General features: G+C 43.7%; 1 protein-coding gene across 2 annotated transcripts in view; it reads left to right on the top strand.

Annotated features, from left to right (window-relative positions):
• Positions 1 to 1,354: 1,354 nt before the first annotated feature.
• Positions 1,355 to 20,153, top strand: part of SNX13 (sorting nexin 13) — a 95,418-nt gene continuing 76,619 nt past the window's right edge. For both annotated transcript variants that reach the window (XM_051962689.1, XM_051962688.1), the window contains exon 1: positions 1,355 to 1,470. In XM_051962689.1, the coding sequence (XP_051818649.1) occupies positions 1,459 to 1,470 (12 nt within the window). In that variant the 5' untranslated portion in view covers positions 1,355 to 1,458. The remainder of the gene's footprint in view (positions 1,471 to 20,153) is intronic.

Here is a 20,153-nt window from a genome sequence, read left to right as displayed (position 1 = left end):
CTCCACAGTCTCCACTAGTGAGCCCAAGGTCCTTCCCAGCTGGACAGATCCAGAGCAGGGGCTTGTCACACAGAGGTGCCCGGGGGTCCCTGCGCTGGCTCAGTGACCCCTCAGCTGGGAGCCCCCTTTCTTCCTTCCCACCAGGATGCAGGCACTTTGCCTTGATCTCCCCAGGGAAGCTTGGTGCTGAAGGATCATGAATTAGTCCATAGACGTGTATTTAAAGTCCGGCTAGGTGCCAGGTACCGGGCAAGCTCAGGGGTCCCCAAAGAGGAAACAAAGCTCCTGCCCTCAGGGAGCTCACCAGCCCATGGAGCTGTTTCCTGCAGGAAACTTCTCTTCGGTAGGATCTTGAGAACGCAAGATCGTCTTCTAAAGAGTCTGTCCCCCCTGTATTTTCTGGGCCAGGTCCGGGCTCTCCCGGGCCACGCCACATTAGCGGCCGCAGCGCCGAGCGCGCCGCCGGTCCCCAGGGAGCTCCAGGACGGAGCTGGATGCGGCTGCAGGCTCGGGGTGCCGGGCTTCCATTCGCTGGCCCGCCTCGGATCCCTTGTGTCACAGGCTTCCCAGGGAAACCGAGGCAAACCATGCAAAGGGAGGTGACTCGGCGCGTGTTGCAGGGGATGCGACTGGCAGGCGGGATCTGGGTCTGGACGTGGATCCCAGGTCCCGATCCAGCCCCAGGGGATCAACCGACCCTCCTGGGCCTGGGTCAGAGGCGGACCGGCACAGGGGAGCTCGGTTCTCGAGATCCCTCTTCCCGCTGTGCTGAGAAGGGATTTGCCAGGGTTACCGAGTCTCATAAAGTCACTTCCCTGTAATTATACTGAGGGCAGCTAGTCCGGCAGACAGAGCCCGGGCAAGGCACTCAGTTTCCTGAGCTGTGAAATGGGCATAAAGGCAGCACCACCTCTTAGGGTAATTGATTATGACTATGTATTATGCAAATGTTCGGCATTTTTATTCTTGTTAATACTCAGGGATAAAGCAGAGATTTATGCCCAATTTTGATACTCGGGTTTGTCCCAGGGCTGCACTCTTCTCTCCCCCGCTTCCTCTTCTCTCCTCCTTTCTTCCCTCCTTCCCCCTTCCTTTTCTCTCCCTCCCTCCCCTCCTCCTTCCCTCTTTCCCTCCCTCAGTCCTCGCTCCCCGCCCCGCCCCGTCTCTCCTTGTCCCGCCCCTACCCGCCCCGCCCCTCTCGGGCGCCGGCGCCGGCGCCATGGCGACCCGCCCCACGTGACGCCGTCGGCCCCGGCCGGCCAATGGGCGTGCACGCCGTGCGGGGCCGCGGACGTCGCTCCCCAAGATGGCGGCACGGCCGTGCCGAGTAGCCGGAGCGGGGGCCGCCCGCGGAACCGAGTGAAGCCGCCGCCCGGGCCCGGGGCGCAGCGGGACGAGCGGCGGCGGCCGTGGCCATGCGGCGGGGCTAGGGGCGAGTGCGCTTCCTGGGGTTTAGTAATGTTAACAGAGGTAAGCGGCGGCCTGTCCCTGCCCGGCCTCCCGGCCTCTCTCCTGCCCGGCCGGCCCGGCCCCGCAGCAGCCCCCGCTGCCCCGCGCCCCCGCACCCGGGCTGCCTCTCCGGCGCTCAGCGCGGGCAGCTCCCAGTGGGCGGCGGGGGAAACTCAAGCCCTCCCGGAGCAGGGGACTCGTCCCCGCGCCTCCCGGGCCAGACACTACCGTGCGCGGAAGGGGGAAACTGAGGCCCTCCTGGCCCGGAGGGGGGAGGGGACGCGACCGGCCCAAGGTTAGCATCGGGCAGGATTGGAACCCAGGTCCCGCGGGTCCCGGCTCAGATGCTCGGGCCCAGAGTTGGGCAGTGACCGGCCCAAGGTCACCCAGCCGAGGGACGGTCCTGGGCAGATTCGAACCCGACCCCTGGCCCTTTGCCAGGAGAGGCTGGGCTCGGGCTTGGGCTCGCCTCCGAGGCTCCGGGTCCAAGGGAGGACTGGAACCCAGGCCTGCCGCTTCTTCTGAGCCTGGGGAGCTCAGCCCCTGCTTACAGACGGATAGACTGAGGCAGGGGTCCCTGCCTTGTGACTCTGGTCCCCAGGGTGCTTGGGGCCTTCCCGGCTCCAGCGGACATTGAAGGGCGGCCAGCTGGCCCGTCCGTGCGGCCCCTGCCCTTCCGGGTTGTGAGGTGGGGGGAAGCAGGAGGGTCTGACCCCGTGGGTGCCCCCGGAGACCCGGATTCAAGTCCCCTGGACGGAGTCCCGGCCTTCCCGCCCCAGGGTGCGCACCGAACCGCCCTGACTTGGCCCCGGCCAGACTTGTGCCAACGGGGACCGAGGGTTGAGAAAGACCGTCGCTGAGGGGTCGGGCCGGTGGCTTGGCAGCGGGCAGTGCTGGCTGGGGGGGGAGCGGGGCTGGCAGCCGACCCCCGCTTGTGGGCGCTTTGGCGGGGCCGCCTGTGACCCCAGGCGCAGGGAAGGGGGGGCCGGGGCGGGCATGGCTCTGGGGGGGTGGGGGGTGGGAAGGGACCTTGAAGAACTTAATTGGGGTCTAAGTGTGTATTTTCAGTCTTGCTGGACAGAGCCCGCCGGTCCGTCCCGTGCCCTCAGTAGTCTAGGCTGGTCTCCCAGGACGCTTCCCTTCCTCCACTCTCCCTGACTGAGTTGGGGACCAGCGCCTCGCTCAGCCCGTGGAGGAGCTTGCGCCTCCCTAGCGTTGGGTGGCGCCTGGGGGGCAGGTGCTTGTCCCCGCGGAGGCTTGGGAAGCTTGGGGAGAAGTGGGCCTGGAGGAAGGTCAGGAGGCTGCTGGGAGCCCGGGGTGAGGACGAGGGTCAGCAGCGCTTCCCCACTGGGGACACAGCGTGGAAGGCCGGCTGCCTGCTAGTGAAGTTGGGAGTCCTGAAATGTGCCTGGCGAGGGGCTGCATAGGGTAGCGATGGAGGAGGCTGGGAGCGCTCCAGCTGCCCGACTTCCTTGGTCACATTCTTCTCAGGAGCCTTTCAAAGCTTCTTTCCAGTTTACCTGGTTCTGTTTTGAAACCTGCCATTCTGCCATTACTTTCTAAAAATAGAGCCGGACTAAATTGTTTTAATGACATGTGGGCTTGAGGAATATCTGCTCCTTGTGTTGTGCACTGAGTCATAAAGACCTTTGATATAATCTGGCAAAATACTCAGCACATTTAAAAACCTGATTTATGGGCAAATTTCCTCCAATGGCTAATGTAGGACTGAGTTTGAAGATAAACGATGTAGCTCTGGCCCTGTGGCTTCCCCTCACCCCTCTGTTAGGCTTATGTTGTGTTTGGATGGGTCGGATTTGACCTGTGATACTTGCAACTGTGCAATAATGAAACTGGGATCACAAGGTTCTGCTCTTTTTTTTTTTTTTTTTAACCTCGGTCATTGTTCCATGCGTGTCTCTTGCTTGCCCTTGGTTATCGCTGGTACAGGATGTTATTTGTGATTGCTTTTTGTACCAAGGTGGGGAGGCCAGAAACACTGATGCATCACGCTCTGTGTGGCGAGAGAAGTAGATAAAGCGGCCTTGTCCTCGGTCACGGCAAATTTAGCCGCTCCGGCGGTGGGCAGACGCGAGCAAAGCCTAACAGGGACTGGATGAAGTCAAACTGAAAGGGGAAATTTCTCAGCTGAGGAAACCAGTGTGCAGAATTTAGCAACTGTGAAAATGAGATAGTGATGGGAGGCTCTTTCAGATATGTCATTTGTAGGATTCAAAACAAAACAAAACTTTTTATTGGTATTTTCGTTTCTTACAGAAATGACAGAGAGAGCTGCATCCTTGCTTTAGGTTTTCTGGCTTCAGTTTTTAGAATTATTTTTATTCCAACTAGTTGATATTTAGCTACTTGATAGTGAATACATGTTTAAATCTTTCCACTAGGGCAAGAGAACTTTCCCTTCTGCTTTCACTTCATCTTTGTTCATTTTCCTTTTTTTTTTTCCACTTGGAATGTTGGGTAAATGTTACTCTTAACTTTTTTGGTAAAAACATCATTGACAGGTTGCATGGAAATACTATGGAAAATGTTTCTTTCCTAAGCTTTTATTTATTCAGAGTGATTCAGAAATGGGATAGTCTGGTCACTTTATTATTCACACAGGCCATTAGAGCTACAGAGAACCCTAGAGATCATTCCTATTCTTTTTTAAGTGAAGAGTCATGGTCCTGTGGCTGACACTTGTTCAGGATGATGTAGCTACATTGAAAAAATAATGACCTTTCTGTGCTATTAGCATTCTTTAAGCTATGCAAAGGACTTGACATATATTAACTCATTTGGTCCTCACAATAATCCTGTTGGGTAGATGGCATTTTTTTAAACTCCATTTTACAGATCAGGAAATTGAGGCAGACAGTGGTGAAATAACTTGCCCAGGATCACACGGCCAGCGATTCTCTGAGGGTGAATTTGAACTCAGATCTTTGTGACTCCAAACCTTTCATTCTTATATGTTGTCACCTAATTGCCACGGGAAGACAATTATCAATAGATTCATGGTTTGCTGGTTTGTAAACCAGCAGGTATTAAGCGCGTACTATGTGTCAGGTACTACACTAGGTCTTAGAGCTATAAAACCAGGAATGAAACAATTCATACTACTTTGCAATGTTGCCAGCTACAAGATCTTCAAGATCATCTTCAAGATCATCCATGTGCCACTCTGGGCTGAGCTCTACTTCTGAACCAGGGCCTTATTTAGTCCCTTGTTTACAAATGCTTTTTTTTTTTTTTTTTAATGTTTCTCTTTATACTTTTTTTTTTTAAATCCCAGTATTCTTTTCTTCCCACTAGAAGCATTTCTTGTAAGAAAATAAGCCCAACAGACTGACCTATTTGCTTGCTTTGTGGGTTGGCATGGCCTCCCTTTGTGCCCATAACCTGCCATCATTTAAAAAAGCAGAGTGAGATATATTTTTCTTTGAACTCAATGCTGGACATTCCATTAAGCAGACGGCGTTGTTCACCATTTTCCTCTTCACATGGGGTGCGTTGTTCATGTGGTTCTGCTTACTTTGTCCAGAATCCATTCAGATAAAATCTTCCCAAGTTTCTTTAAATTTTGAATATTTCTTTTTTCTTATGACCAATGACTTTACGTGCCATCATTTACCACAGTTTGCGTAGTAGTTCCCTAATGGAATGTCCCGTTGTTGTTTGTTCTTCATTCTCTAAGAGGATCGTGGCCATGACAGGAAAATGAATTGGATTTAAATTAGAGAGGCCTATGCAAGGTCATTTTCCTCACTTTCCCCTCCAGAACCCTCTAGGTACCCTAATGGAGAAGCAGCAACTTTGTTTTTAGTTTTTTTTCCTAATGCAAAAACTTCTAGGCATAGTTTCATTTAGCTGGCACTTTTCCTTCTGTGTTTGATCTCTTCAGAGTATATGTATAGCACTAAGTAATGTAGGAGTTCAAGTCAAATCAACATTTTCTTTGAGTACCTGCTGTGTGCCTGGCACTGTGCTGAGTACTAAAGGGGAGGTACAGTTTTGTGCCTTCTCTGGTTGAATTTTCAATTGCTTCTCAGTTCAGTTGAACCAATTGAGGGATTCTCGGCAGCTCATTAGTATGTCTCCTCTTGGTATACTTCATCCCAAAATTTGTAAGTCAATTATTTGGTGGTCACAGCTTAATGAGAATGTGTGATGAGATTAATGGTGGAGAAGAGGGGAGAGCTGATTTCCAGCCCCAGGAACTACACTCCAGCTTTCATTTCCATGTCACCAGTTGCTTTTTGGGCATGGAGCTATCTCAGGCATTTCAGACTCACATCCAAAAGGGAATTTATCATCTCCCTTTTTCGTCTCATGGCTTAGAGTTCTCCACAACATCTCTCTCATTGGCCCTGTTCTCTCCACTCACACAGCTTCCACCGCAGTTCAGGGACTGGTGAATACTGATGATGGAGCTTCTGATTGATCTCCCTTCACCAAATCTCCCCCCCACCCCATCCATGCTCCATGTAGCTCCACATGGTTGATCATGACAGTTCTGTGTTTTTATTATGAAGATATTATGAAGGTGAACATGACAAGAGTTGACGTCTGATTGGATGTTGAGGGGGCGGGGTGAGAGGTTCCCACAACAGTCATTGGGAACTTAGGAAGAAAGAAGGTTTGGCTTCTATAAATTTTTAAAATAGAAAAAAGATAAAAAATGATTTCTATGCAGGTATCCACAGGTTGTTCTGCTCATTTGCAGTAGGCTAATGGCACTTGGCCTTAGTGTCATGAGTTTCATGTATAGAACAGAAGCTCTGTGACTGAGGTGGAGTAATTGGGGTTTGTCAAGCTGAGCTTGGCCACCTTTGGAAACTTAGAGACTTTTTGACACTGAAAAAAAAAAAACTGTAGGGAGAGATCAGAGGCTTCAGAGCTCAGTTCAGGTGAGGAAGGGTTCGCTCTTGTCTTTTTAAGGCAGGAGTCAGACTTGTATAACAGGAGGAACAAAGAAGCAGGAAAATGGCGTCCTTTTGGAGAGAAGCCCACTCCTTGACCTCTAGTTTTTGTGCGTTTTAGTCACAGGGAAAGCTAGAGAGGATTACCAATAGTCATCTCCCATTGGCTTCTCAGAAGCCATCTAGTGATCCCGAGGCTCCAGAAATGTGTCCTCAGGAATATGGTCTCAGGGCCAAGGATGCTGTCCCTGGGTCAGGATGGGTTTGGGGGGACTTTGGCGCCAATATCTGTAACATGGAAAGAATGGTTTTGAGACACTCTGCCTCAGTGGGCTTTTGGAAGCCTGGAAGCCACATCTGCAAGGGCTGGATGCGAGTCATGGTGGGGAAGGCAGGGCAGAGGGGGAAAAAACAGCTTTCAGTTTGGTCTTTAGTGCCTCCTACAGGGCAGGCACTTATTTGTTGAAATGAATTCATTTGAAGGTAGGAGTTACAGACAAGATAACTTGGGAATTGGAGAGTGATATCTACATTAGACTAAAAAACATGCATGATTTGGTTTCTGTGACAGTGAAAGCTACTTACTATCCCTATGTAGAATGATGTCTGTGTCTACACATGCACTATATACAAAGATGGAACCAGCGCTCGCGCGCTCTCTCTCTCTCTCTCTCTTTGAGGCGTTTGGGGTTAAGTGACTTGCCCAGGGTCCCACAACTAGGATTTGAACTCAGGTCCTACTGACTTCAGGGCTGGTGCTCTCTCCACTGTGTGATCTAGCTGTCCCATGGAACCCGCTCTCATTTCCTCCAACACTCAGCTCAGTGAGGCTCTTCCTGGTCCCCCCAGGTCCTGGTGTTGTGTAAACTTAAATGCCCATATTATCTCACCCAGTGGAATAGAAACTCCTTGGGGGCAGGGACTGTCTCTTTTTTGTCTTTTATGCCCTAGTGCTTAGCTTAGTTCCTGGCCCATAGCACTGTATGCATAGTAGGTGCATGGTGACTACTTGTGGGCTGGTTGAGCTGATTCCAGCCTTCATTTTTGTTTACTTTCCAAGTTCTAGGGATATCTGTCTGGTGTGAGGGCTCTGGAACATAAACCTTGACCTCAGGCGTGTACAAGGGGTTGATGACAAGAGGCCCAATGAGAGCTTAGGCCAAACATTGCAGATACGCCTCCTTTATTAGGTTTCCCAATTTGGCTGTATTTTCTCCCGTAAATATTTACTTTTTAAAATGAAAATTTTTGAATTGTTCTATTGAAATTTTAATATTAAATATCAGTACAATTACCTAAATGTGTTAAAGATCTTTTACACTTAAAGCAATTAATTTTGTTGGATATGACATCATGACTTTTTCCCCCCATGTCTAGACTTATCAATTTCTTTTAGAATCATTCTCTATTTACAGCTTTGTATAGCCAGGGAAAACAAATCAGCAAATCTGGTTCTCAGCTTCTAGTCCATTGCTCCTCTGCAAGAGATGAAAGGTGTTTTATTCATGATTCTTTTGAAATCATGATTGGTTCCTGCTTCAGACTCTCCTCACCCCCTTCAGAGTTGCCTCTTGCATTATTCTGTTCACTGTATACATTTCTCCTGATTCTGCTGGACTATGGTCTATGTCATTTCATGTAATTCTCTCCATATTTCTCAAATCTTTAATCTTTTATGGCACAATAAAATTGTATTGCTTTCATATATCGCAGTTTGTTCAACCATTCTCTATTTGATGGAACATCCGTCCTGACCAGGGACACTCAGCGAACCTACTTTTGCATCAAGCTCTCTCCCTATCAGGCATCATTTAGTTTCCTCCTTCCCCAGCTGCAGGCCTGTGGTTTCCTGGGATCCCAGCTGCAGTGTCTTATCTGCCTTCTTCCATTTGCCTGGAAGCCAATGCAGTGAGCCCATTCATGGGAAAAGGAAGCCTTGGGAGTGAGGGTGGGGAGGAGGTCACTGACTGACTGACCAACCCTAACAGAGAGTGGGATGGAGAGGAGCCTGGTTTAGACAGGATTTCAGAGAAAAACAAACCAAAAGCCACTTAACAACTATCAGAGTTTGTCCCCAGTGGAATGGGCTTCCTTGGGAAGTGTGTTCTTCCTTTACTAGAAATCTGAAATCAGAGGTTGGATGAACGTTTGCTGAGCATGTCTCCAGTCCTCCAGAGCATTCTTGTTTAGGCTTGTACAGACCTGCCTCGAAGGAGGCTGAAATTTATTTCTTTATTCAAAATTTATCATTCTTTTCCTCCCCCTTCCCTACTCCCCCTTCCCTAGAAATTTAGAGTGAGAGATTTGTTTGTTTGTTTGTTTTTTAATATATATAAAGTATATCATATCCTGGGGGCCGCTAAGTGGATAGAGTACCAGCCCTGAAGTCAGTAGGAATTGAGTTCAAATCTGGTCTCATACACTTAACACTTCCTATCTCTGTGACCCTGGGCAAGTCACTTAACCCCAATTGCCTCAGCAAAAAACAAACGAATAAATAAATAAAAGTAGGTTATATCCTTGGGATGTAATTATTGTAATTACTGTGCTTTCAGGGAGTTAACTGACTTTAATCATTGCTCCTTTCCTGATTAGTTCTGGTCAAAGAAATTTTTAAAAAACGTCTTTTTCTGCTCAGACCTTTAGAGAAACTGGGCTCTGAACTTTGATTTGGTTTGGGCCTGTTGGAAAACCCATGGATGTTTTGCCCTTTAATCATGTGCCAAAGTAATATTCCCAAAGCGTGGTCTGACTGACTATATTGTGCCTCTGTCTAATAACACCACTTTTTCTTCCAAATCTAGGACCTATCTAAAACAAACTGCTCTTTGTGATCTTTAAAGCCCTTTGATAACCTAGTTCCCAACCTACCTCTCCAGAAAGGTTTTATGCTCATTCATTTGCTCTTGGTCCAAGCAACCGACCTGTGTTTTTCACATACGGCTTTGTGTCCCATCCCAGTGTCTCTATACAGTGTCAGCCTTGTTGATGACACAGATCTTCCTTACCTCTTAGAAGCCCTAGCTTCCTGTAAGGCCCAACTCAAGCTTTATCTTCTCCCTGAAGCCTTTTCTGCTTCCCCTGCCTTCAACTCTCCATTTTTTTCACATCCTGCTCTCTTCCCCATTATCTATTTGCCAGCTGTTTATCTGGCTAAATCTATCTATTTGTTTTTTTTAATCTGTCTATTTATCTGTCTATCTATCTATCTTACCTGGTAAAAGAGACCATTCTTTACTTCTTTTATTACCTAGCCTTAATCACTGAATGAATATTTCCACAGTCAAACTGAGACCTGGGAAAGACCTTAAATTAAAAAAAGCCAAGAGCTTCTACTGCATCCAGGTCTATCTTGCCAGTGGACCCAGATGGCTCCGGAGGAGAGAGTGAGGTTGGTGACTTTGCACAGCCCTGTTTTGCTTAAATCCAGTTCACTTGAAAGTCATGACATCATGTTCCTAATGTCATAGTCTTCTTCCTGTACAAAGGACAAACAACAATTTTCTTTCAGTTCCTTGGGACAGGGATTCTACATTTTTGTCTTTCCACAGTGTGACTGCTATACTTTTTTTTTTTTTTTTTTTTTCTGTCTAACCCTATGATTTCTTGCTTTAAATAAGTCCTGGTGAAGGGATTCCCTCCACCAGTGCACCTGCTGTATAAATTATAGTCTTTTTAAAAAGTCTTTTTCAAAGTTTATTTTATACTTGGTTTTTATTTTAATTCTAAATTCCCTTTCCCTCTGGTCCTTCTTCCATCCATTGAGAAGACAAGCAGAATGCTACCCATTACAAATGTGAAGTCTTATAAAACATTTCCATGTTGCCAAAAAAGGCAAGAAAAATAAATTAGGAAAAAATAGGCTTTAATCTGCACTCAGAGTGCAGATTATTTTTGATCACGAGTCCTTTGGAATTGTTGTGGGTCATTGTATTGATTAGAGTAATTCTTTCACAGGTGATTACATTGTTGCTGTTACTCTATATAGTTTCTCCTGGTTCTGTTCACTTAGTTCTTCATTTCTCCCAGCTTATTCTGAAATCTGTCTGCTTGTCATTATAGTACAGTAGTATTCCATTACAATTATAAGCTATAACTTGTTCAGCCATTCCCCAAATGATGAGCATCTCCTCAAGTCCAGTTCAAACTGCAAAAGATCTGTTATGAATATTTTTGTACAAACAGATCTTTTTTTCTTTGATCTCTTAGGGATACAGATCTAATGGTGATATTGTTGGGTCAGAGGGCATGCACAGTTTTATCACCCTTTGGACACAGTTCCAAATTGTTCTCTAGAATGGTTGGAGCAGTTCACAACCCCATCAACAGCAGGTGAATGTTCCAGTTCTTCCATATCCCCTCCAGCATTTGCCATTTTCTTTTTCTGTCTTGTCATTCTGTCTAGTCGGTGTGAGGTGGTACTTCAGTGTTGTTTTAATTTGCATTTTTCTAATCAATAGCGTTTTAGAACATTTTTTCATGTTTAACTATTAATAAGTTTGCTTTCTTCTGAAACTGGATATTCTTTTTTTTTCTTATTGTAACTTTTTATTTACAAAACATATGCATGGGTAATTTTTCAACATTGACCGTTGCAAAATCTTCTGTTCCAACTTTTCCCCTCCTCTCCACTCCCTCTCCCCCCCCCCCCCCCCCCCCCCCCATGGCAGGTAGTCCAATACATGTTAAAGTATATGTTAGATCCAATATATGTATACACATTTATTCAGTTACCTTGTTGCATAAGGAAAATCGGATCTAGAAAGAAAGAAAAAAAACCTGAGAAGGAAAATAAAAATGCAAGCAAACAATAACAGAAAGAGTGGAAATTCTTTGTTGTGGTCCACACTCATTTCCCAGTGTTCTCTTTCTGAGTATAGCTGATTCTCTTCATTACTGAACAATTGGAACTGGTTTGAATCATCTCATTGTTGAAGAGAATCGCATCCATCAGAGTTGATCGTAGTATAATCTTGTTATTGCCATTTATAATAATCTCCTGGTTCTGCTTATTTCACTTAGCCTCAACTCATGTAAGTCTCTCCTGGCCTTCCTGAAATCATCCTGCTGGTCATTTCTTATAGAACAATAGTATTTCATAACATTCATATCCCACAATTTATTCAGCCATTCTCCAATTGGTGGGCAGCCGCTCAGTTTCCTGTTTCTTGCCACTACAAAGAGGGCTGCCATAAACATTTTTGCACATATGAGTCCCTTTCCCAGCTTCAAGATCTTTTTGGGATATAAGCCCAGTAGAAACACTGCTGGATCAAAGAATATGCACAATTTGATAACTTTTTGAGTATAACTCCAAATTGCTCTCCATAATGGTTGGATCCTTTTACAACTCCACTAACAATGTATCAGTGTCCCAGTTTTCCCACACCCCTCCCACATTCATCATTATCTTTTCCTGTCATTTTAGTCATTCTGAGAGGTGTGTAATAGTATCTCAGAGTTGTCTTAATTTGCATTTCTCTGATTAATAATAACTTGGAGTATCTATTCATATGACTAGAAATAGTTTCAATTTCTTCATTTGAAAATTGTTCATATCCTTTGACCATTTATCAGTTGGAGAATGGCTTGATTTCTTATAAATTTGAGTCAGTTCTCTACATATTTTAGAAATAAGGCCTTTATCAGAACCTTTGAATGTAAAAAATGTTTTCCCAAACTGGATATTCTTGTCCTTTGAACCCTTGATCAGTTGGGAAATGGCTCATATTTTTATCCATTTGACTCAATTTCCTATGTAGTTGAGAATCAAATCTTTATCAGAGAAATTCTATAAAGTTTTTCTCTCTAGTTTCTAGCTTTCTTTCAAATGGTGATTGTGTTGTTTTTGTTTGTGCTAACCCTTTTTAACTTTATGTAAATTACCCATTTTATTTCCTATGAACCTTTATATAATTTGACCACATACTCTTCCCTAATTTTTATATCTGACAGGTGGTGTTTTACTTGCTCTCCTAATGTGCTTAAGGTATCAGTTTTTGTATCTAAATCATTTAGTCAGCCTATGGTCTTAGAGATTGTGGGGGGATATTCCAGCCTCCCCATCCCAACCTTTTCAGAGAGGGAACTGAACCCAGCTTGACTTTCCTCTGAGGTTTGCTTTCTTTCCACTGGGACACAGATGAGTGTTTGTTGATTGATGTGTTTGTTGATTGGCTTCTAAAATGCCAGATCAGCTTGGAGTTTGGCTTCTGGTTTGTCACATGGCCGGGAGTCACATAGTTTTTATTGTTTGCACTTTAAAGTTCAGGGATAATGTTACTCTGTTGGTTGTCTCCCCTGTTAAGAGTATAAGCACATTGTAGCCCCTGGAATAGAGTAAAGACTTCGGGGCAGGAGGGGAAGATTATTGGTTTCTTTGTAGAATGGTTTTGGCCATAAATTTAAGCTTTAATGTGGTAAATTATATAATTTGTTAAATAGAGTAACAGTGACTAGTCAGTTGACTTAATCTTATAGTGTTTGTTTTGGAAAATTTAGGTATGACACTTTCACTCAAGTATGGTCTAATACATTTCTCTGATATCTTGGGAGATAAGAGTTTATGTCTCACTCTGGCATCATTCTGTGTTTATATATAACTTGATACTATGTTGTTACCATGTGTTTTTATTTAGTTTTGTCATTGAGATAGTGTATCATTTCTCAGCCCTCACTAAAAACTCATGTTTGCTACTAGGGATAGGACTCTTTCTCACCTGCTGAAACTATATAGGAGAGAAATTAGGAGAAATTAGAAGGCAGAGACAGAGGAGTAATGAGAGGAAATTGCCTATAAAGGAATAGAAAGCCAAGTAATCTTTCTCTATAAAGAGTATAAAAAGTACAAATAGCAGTATTCTCTGAAAAGTGAATAGAAGAATTGGAAATTGAGTCTCTTTACCTAATACCAAAGGCTTCTAGGAGCTACGTTTTTAAATATTCAAGTCGAAGTCTGGTAGACCAGATTGGTGCAGTCTTATATTTACATGTCATCTCTTTCCTGTCATATTTCATCATGTACTTTGATGAGCTGAAAAATTTTTTTGTCATTGCTATAAATTTATATAATGTTATTTTCAGAATTCAGATATTATTTTTGAAATTATTTTTCATGTTTGTGTTCCCTTTAATGAATTTAAAACATGTAGCCCTTGTTTATCAATGTGATTATCTCTTCTCTCATTCTGAGTCTTGGTTGCCTTACACATATATTTTCCTTTAAAGGGACTTCTGTGCTTAGGTTTAGATTTCAGATTGAAAGTCAGGAAGTAAACACTGAAATTTAGAAGTTAGAGCAAGGGAAACTAGAAGAGACCACTCGGGGAAAAATTTGAAGAGGAAAGTTTTGGTGCCACCTCTTGAGTTACCATATTAGACCATGAAGCTTTGATTGCAGAAGGAAGAAAAGGGCAAGCTGCTGAAGTGCTCCTGTTTGTTGGCAGGGATCCTGCCGGATAATCGGGCTGTGACTTGGAAAGAACGAAGGTTCCTGGCAACCCTAGTTCTTTCTTCTGTTTTCAGTGTGGGAAACAGGGTAAAAGGAGGACTCTTTGTGATCTCTATATGCTGTTCTCTTGGATTTCTTATGGCCTCCAGGGGACAGGAAGTTGTTGTTGGGACTCTCTGGCTGCCTTGCCTAATAGAAGGGGCAGTGAAGGAGCTTGTGGAGAAGTGGGGGTGGAGAGTTCGACAGGAAAGCTGTTTGGGGTGTCCGAGCTGGGATGTCGGACATGAAGGAAATCCATGGTGTCATCAGAAGGTGGCTGCTCCCCTGTGATTTTATAGTCTTCAGGCTTTGCCAGGAGGGGAAGGGTCCACTTCTCCATGGTCACCTAGCTCTTGTGGCTGCCCTGGAGGCTTGAATTTCTCATCTTCCTGCCCATGGTTGCTCCTCTGTCTGGGACCACACGACCACCTGTAAAGTTATGTTTGGAAAATCTGATGGGGAGGATTCAGAACTGATGTCAGCTGAGCACCTTCTGATGGACCTTTGTTTTCGGAGCTGGCTCTAGAATTTTGGCCCTCAATAAGCTGTTTGGACAGTTTCCCCAGAAGAACAGTGTTACTGTAACTGGTAGTTTCCCAGGCCAACTTCAAAGGATTCCATCCATAATTTTCAAAATAGTGTACATTTCTAATAGAGCTGTAGAACCTAATCACTTTTCTCACACCATTTCAGTTCATTAAGTATTTAATTTGTGCCTGCTGTATACTAGGTGCTGCTAGGGGCTGAGGACATAGATGGATGCAGTGAGTTAGGATGGTAGCCACCCCTCACCCCCATGGAATGGGCCTTGAAGGCCAGGAAGCAGGGGGTGGGGAGTGCGTGAAGGTCGCCCCTTGCATCTCGAGTCATCACGGGCATCCTGCCTGGTTGGCCACTGGACAGTGACAGCTGTAGCAGAGGGTGTGAGACTGGCGCCTTCAGGCCACTCTATCTCCCTTCAGTCCGGTTTATGCAGGAATTAAGTCATCCCCCATCCTATTCTTACCATTTCTGTTAGGTGCTCAGCATTCACACAGAAGTGAAATCCTGCTTTCCGGGTCTATTTGCTGTTTGAGGGGGAAACACTCTGTGCACACATAAGTATAAAACATGAATACATACGAATACATCTCTAACAGGGAGGAGACGGAGGGTGAATATGAAGGACAGTTTGTTAACGAGAGAACTGGGAGTTAGGGGGGCAACCTAAGGGCCCAGTGAAAAGGTCGGGCCCCAGGCCAGGAGCTCCAAGAGAGTGTCCATGCCCAGCCCAAGCCATCACACTAGTCACACTTGAGTGAGATCTTCCCTCTCCTCCCATCCAGGGCTCACTGCAGCCCCAGGAGAATGGAGAGGGTCCCGGGTTCTTTGTTCCTGGGCTAGGAGGCCCAGCTCAAACCTCTAGTCCCAGGCGGAGTCATTGGAGTCCTGGGGCTCAGTTCTTTGTAGAAGGGACTGGTCCGTCCCATCTACTCTGTAGATTTAGGCCTCCTGGAGGGCCCTGTATCAGGGCTATGTGTCTGAGGCCCACTAGGGAAGGAGGTGGGATGGGATATCATGGGAGCCCACCTGGATTTGCCATGGGGACCTGGGACAGGACAGTTAGATCAGTCAGTGAAAAGAGCACTTATTTTGTGCTCATTGTGTGCAAAGAAGCAAGTGATGTCTGAGCCAGCCACAACCCTTTAGAACAGTGGTTCTCAAAGTGTGGTTCAAAGAATTCTGGGAATCTCTACTTACCTTGCTTAAGAAGAGTCCTGGGAGGGATCCTTCTGGATTAGAAATGTGAGGGAGGTCCTGGATCATTTTGGGCTTCCCTCCCTCTCTTATTTCCTCTTTTTCCCTCCCACAGTGCTGTGAGGGAGCTGGAGCCACAAGCAGCTCCTCTGTGACCTTTGCTATGTCTGGGAGCATGCTGATTGCTTAGTGTTTCTTTAGTCTCTCTCTCCCTTTTTCCTCTGCTAGAGGCCCCACAAGCAGTGGGATGGCTTCTTGCCATTTCAGGGCTGGTAGGAACCTTAGACAGCTGGGCATTTGTCCTATGTCCTTATTTGTCAGGGCAAGGAACTGAGGCCTCAGCTTAATGAAGCGGCTCATCTTGGGTTTCCTGGGAGGCTCCCATGTGTGGTTCCCACCTGAATAGTCTCTTCCTATTGTTCTAGGCCCAGTTACAGGTGTCAGAATCCAGAATCTGTTTTCTGGCTCTTTTTGCTTCTTGGCGGAGTGGTACAAAGCAGGTACTAGGCAGAACTTGAAATTTTGTGCATTTCCTGTCAGAAGGCCAATTACTTTAAATATAAGCAACTGCTTAAAAGTCTTTTATCAGTGTCATAATTATAGATCTCAAGAGCTGTTGTACAGGTGAACAACAGGAATAGCAATTGAAGGAAGAGCTTGGTAATTAGTTTTTGCAATACATACATAATTTTTAGCAAACTAATGTAAACTTGTAAATCTGATAATTTGCTGTAGAAATGAGAACTGGATTCTAAAAAGCAAGCAACACTTTTGCATAATTATAGTATATTAAGTTAATAGATAATTGAAACACATGTTCTTTCACCAAAGAAATAGATCTGCCATGATTAAAGCTTTGTAATTTATTTAATTTAGCTTAAAAAAACTTTAACCACTTTAGATACAGTGACTTATGTGATAGGACAGTAGTAATCGATTGCACTCATGACAGTTGTGATAAATGGGGAGAATTAGGATTGGACATTGCTTCATTTGCCTGTCTTTGACGTCATGCCTAGAAGAGATTTGGTCTTTTCCAGATGTTCTTAGTAGAACAGTGTTTAACACCACAGAGAATTGCAGAAAGGTTAGAAACAAGCCCAATGAATTTGGCAAACTGGCAAACTGGGATGACCTTGAAGAAAACAATTTATGTCAAGTAGTAGAGAGGTGAGCTGAGTGTCAAGAAGGGCAAATCTGGTAAGAAGCATTTTAATAGATAATCATTTTTCTGCCTAAAGCAGAGAGATTTAGGGAATTAATGATAAATTCATTCTTTAAAAGATTAAAGTAGCAAGGAGACCAACTGTTTTTCTGGATCTGGTCTTTCTAACAAAATATGCAAATGCTAACTTTTAGTACTGTACTCACTACTATTATTAAATAGATTCTTGTTAGATGAATACTCTTTTTGTGGCAAAGAAAGAGCTATGAGATGGACATTCATATTATTAGGTGAATTTGGAAATGATTAAATAGCTAGCTCCAGAGAATATTTATTAATAGTAATAGTTCATTTGTTAGCTATATAAGGACGTATCTTGTTCAGTAAAACTATGGGCTTATCTTGATACTCTGCTCTGTTTTTAGCCTTTCTTTCTTCTTTCTTTCTTGATTTTCTTTCTTCCTTCTTTCCTTCCTCTTTCTCTTTCTCCCTCTCTTTTTTCTTCCCCCCTCCCTCCCTTCCTTTTTTCCTCCTCCTCTTTCTCCTTCCCTCCACAAAATGACTAATAAGGAAATTGTTTAACATGATTGTACATATAGATGTATACATACATCTATATACATATAACTTATAGCAACTTGCTGGTGGGATGGAAGAGGGAGGGAGAGAATTTGAAACTCAAAAGTCAAATTTAAAAAAAAATGTTAAAAATTGATTTTACTTATAGTTGGGGGAAAATAAAATACTAAAGGAAAAAAAAAGTTGTTGCATTTCTGTATCTCTAATTTATAAGTGTGCAATGGATTTTTTTTTTTTTTGGGGGGGGGATGCCCAAGCACTTTTATTTATTACTATTAAATTTTATTTCATTTGGTTCAGCCCAGTGCTTTAATTTGCCAAGATACTTTTGGATCCTGATTCCATTATCCAGCTTGTTAGCTATTTTTCCCAGTTTGATGTCATTGATAAATGTGATGAACATGCCCTCTATTCCTTTATCCAAGTCCCTGATAAAAAGTAAGCAGGAAAGGCAAAGCATAGATCCCCTTCCACATTGACATTGATCAAAGTAGTTGTGAATACATCGAGTTTTGTGTACTCTGTTTATCTCAGTCTTTCCCATGAAAATAGTATGAGATGCTTTGGTAGAAACTTGGCAGAAATCTAGGTGACTGTATGACATTGTCTTTGTCTACAGGCTTAGTAATCTTGTCAAAAAAACAAGTTTAGTTTGTCAGGATTTGTTCTTGATAAAGACACTTTGGTTCTTTGCATTGTTTCCTCTTTAAATGTTCACTAGCTATCTCTTTAATGGTCTGTTCTAGAATTTCCCAAAATTGAATATTGCTCATAATTGTCCATCATCCTTTTTTAAGATTTAACAGATGAGTTTATGTGCTAACCTATTTGGTCAGTCTCCTTTTGCAACTAAGTCAGATGGTTGCTGTCCAAGGTGCTTTCTGGTCTATTTTGGTCTCCTTGTTGGAGTAGTTTATTTAAATTGGTTAAATTTGGATAATGTTATAGTCAGTGTTAGCATCTGTTCTGTTGTCAATTTTTCATTTTCTAAGAAAAATTTCAATTACTTGTTTTAAATAATTCAGTTTTTAATCTTTTTAGTTCTACTTATAGTATATCCTACTTTCTAATTCTTCTTATACTTTTTTTTATAAATTTTTATTTTATTTATGACTGGTCTTATCCTAAATTTAGAGCTGGAAAGGATCTCAAGATCATTTAATCTAAGGCTATCATTTTACAAATTAGGAAGGAAGACCTTGAGAAGGGAAGTGACGTGGTCAATGCATTACAAACCCTAAGAGGCAGAAGTAGGACTTGGCTCAACTCAATGGATCTTCCTACTTGCCATGAATAGACATAGGGTAGAGTCTCCCCCCACCCCCCAAAAAAGGTAATTTCTTCTTTAGGCTGTCAAAACTCATGTCTCTTTTATACTTTATGGGTGTTGGGGCTCTTTGTGCACAGGATTTTCAGTTATTTTGTTGAAGGTCAAAATCATGTGAGACAACAAGCTCTCTTCCCTTTTTTGTGGTCTGAACCCCTCTGACAGCAATTTGGTGAGCTTCTGGTCCTTCTCAGAACCCTGAGTTTACAGTGCATAAAATAAAATACATAGGATTAATGAAGAAAACCAATTATATTGAAATAAAGTTGTCAGAAGACCCCAACCTCCCCAAAAAAAACAAAAATTCTGTTCATAGACCAACCTTGAGCTTAAGTCCCTCTGATAGAGAGTGTGAGGCTTCCATCTAATCTTCAGGTCTTTGACTTCTCTTACTTCTTTTTCCTGAATCATATATTTCTTAGCACCCTCACTATTTCCCACCTTTAGATTTGAAGAGTAGAACCAAGTTCCTCATGGAATTTCTTAACCATTTTATCCTCAGTGTAAACTGCAGTTTTCATGGTGCTCTCTTTGTAAATATGCATTTTTAATGAATCCAATGAATGCCTTTTCTTGTAGCTTTTAGAAGCACTCACACCTGCTGGGTTGGCGCTTTTCTTTGTCTCTTCAAGGAACATCTGTGAGACATTTTTGGAAAAGAACATGTTAATCAGTTGTCTTGTGACTATAGAAACCAGCGCTTCTAGCTTCCCTGTTCAAAGCGCTCCTGCTTGGTTACCATTTCCCTACATGTGCTGTTTTCACTATGGGAATGGAAGCTTCTTGAGGTGAGGGACTGATTTATTTGCTTGTTTGTTCAGTGCTTAGCATGATAGTAAGAGTATATGTAGTACATGTAAAGATTGATATGATTCAGCTGGCAGTGGTATGTCTGTCCTCTCACTGTTAGATGCACATGCATCTTACATGTAGAGTAGCAATAAATGGTCACTGTCTAAAAATTGATCTTTGTACTTTTTGCCCCATTTTTGGACACTGCCACGTGGAAGGAAAAGAACAAGCATTTATTAAGGACCTATTAACGACCACAGGCACTGTGATCAATGCTTTACCAATGTTATCTCATTTGATCCTCATGATATCCCTAGAGGTGGGTGCTATTATTATCACCCCCATTTTGCAGTTGAGACAACTGAGGCAGAGGTTAACTAACTTGCTTGGATAACAGCTTCTTAGTCTAAGGCTGGATTAGCAGTTGGGTCTTCTTAACTTTTGAGCCAGTGCCCTCTCCACGGTATCACCTAGCTGCCTCAGTACCACCAACACTACAGAAAGAAAGGGAATCTGTACATGTCAGAGAACAATTTTGTGTTTTTCATTATTCTATTTGTTCTTATTTTAATTAGCACATTAATTTTTATCAAAGTGCTTGAAAATAGGTAATCTTACCTTGTTTAAATGTTTATTTCGAAATAGCCTTTATATTATTAATTCATTTGGGAAGCCATTTCTGTACAGATATTA

This window comes from Antechinus flavipes, chromosome 5 (genome assembly GCF_016432865.1).
Source record: "Antechinus flavipes isolate AdamAnt ecotype Samford, QLD, Australia chromosome 5, AdamAnt_v2, whole genome shotgun sequence".
NCBI classification, from domain to species: domain Eukaryota; kingdom Metazoa; phylum Chordata; class Mammalia; order Dasyuromorphia; family Dasyuridae; genus Antechinus; species Antechinus flavipes.
This window is presented reverse-complemented; position numbering and strand designations above follow the sequence as displayed.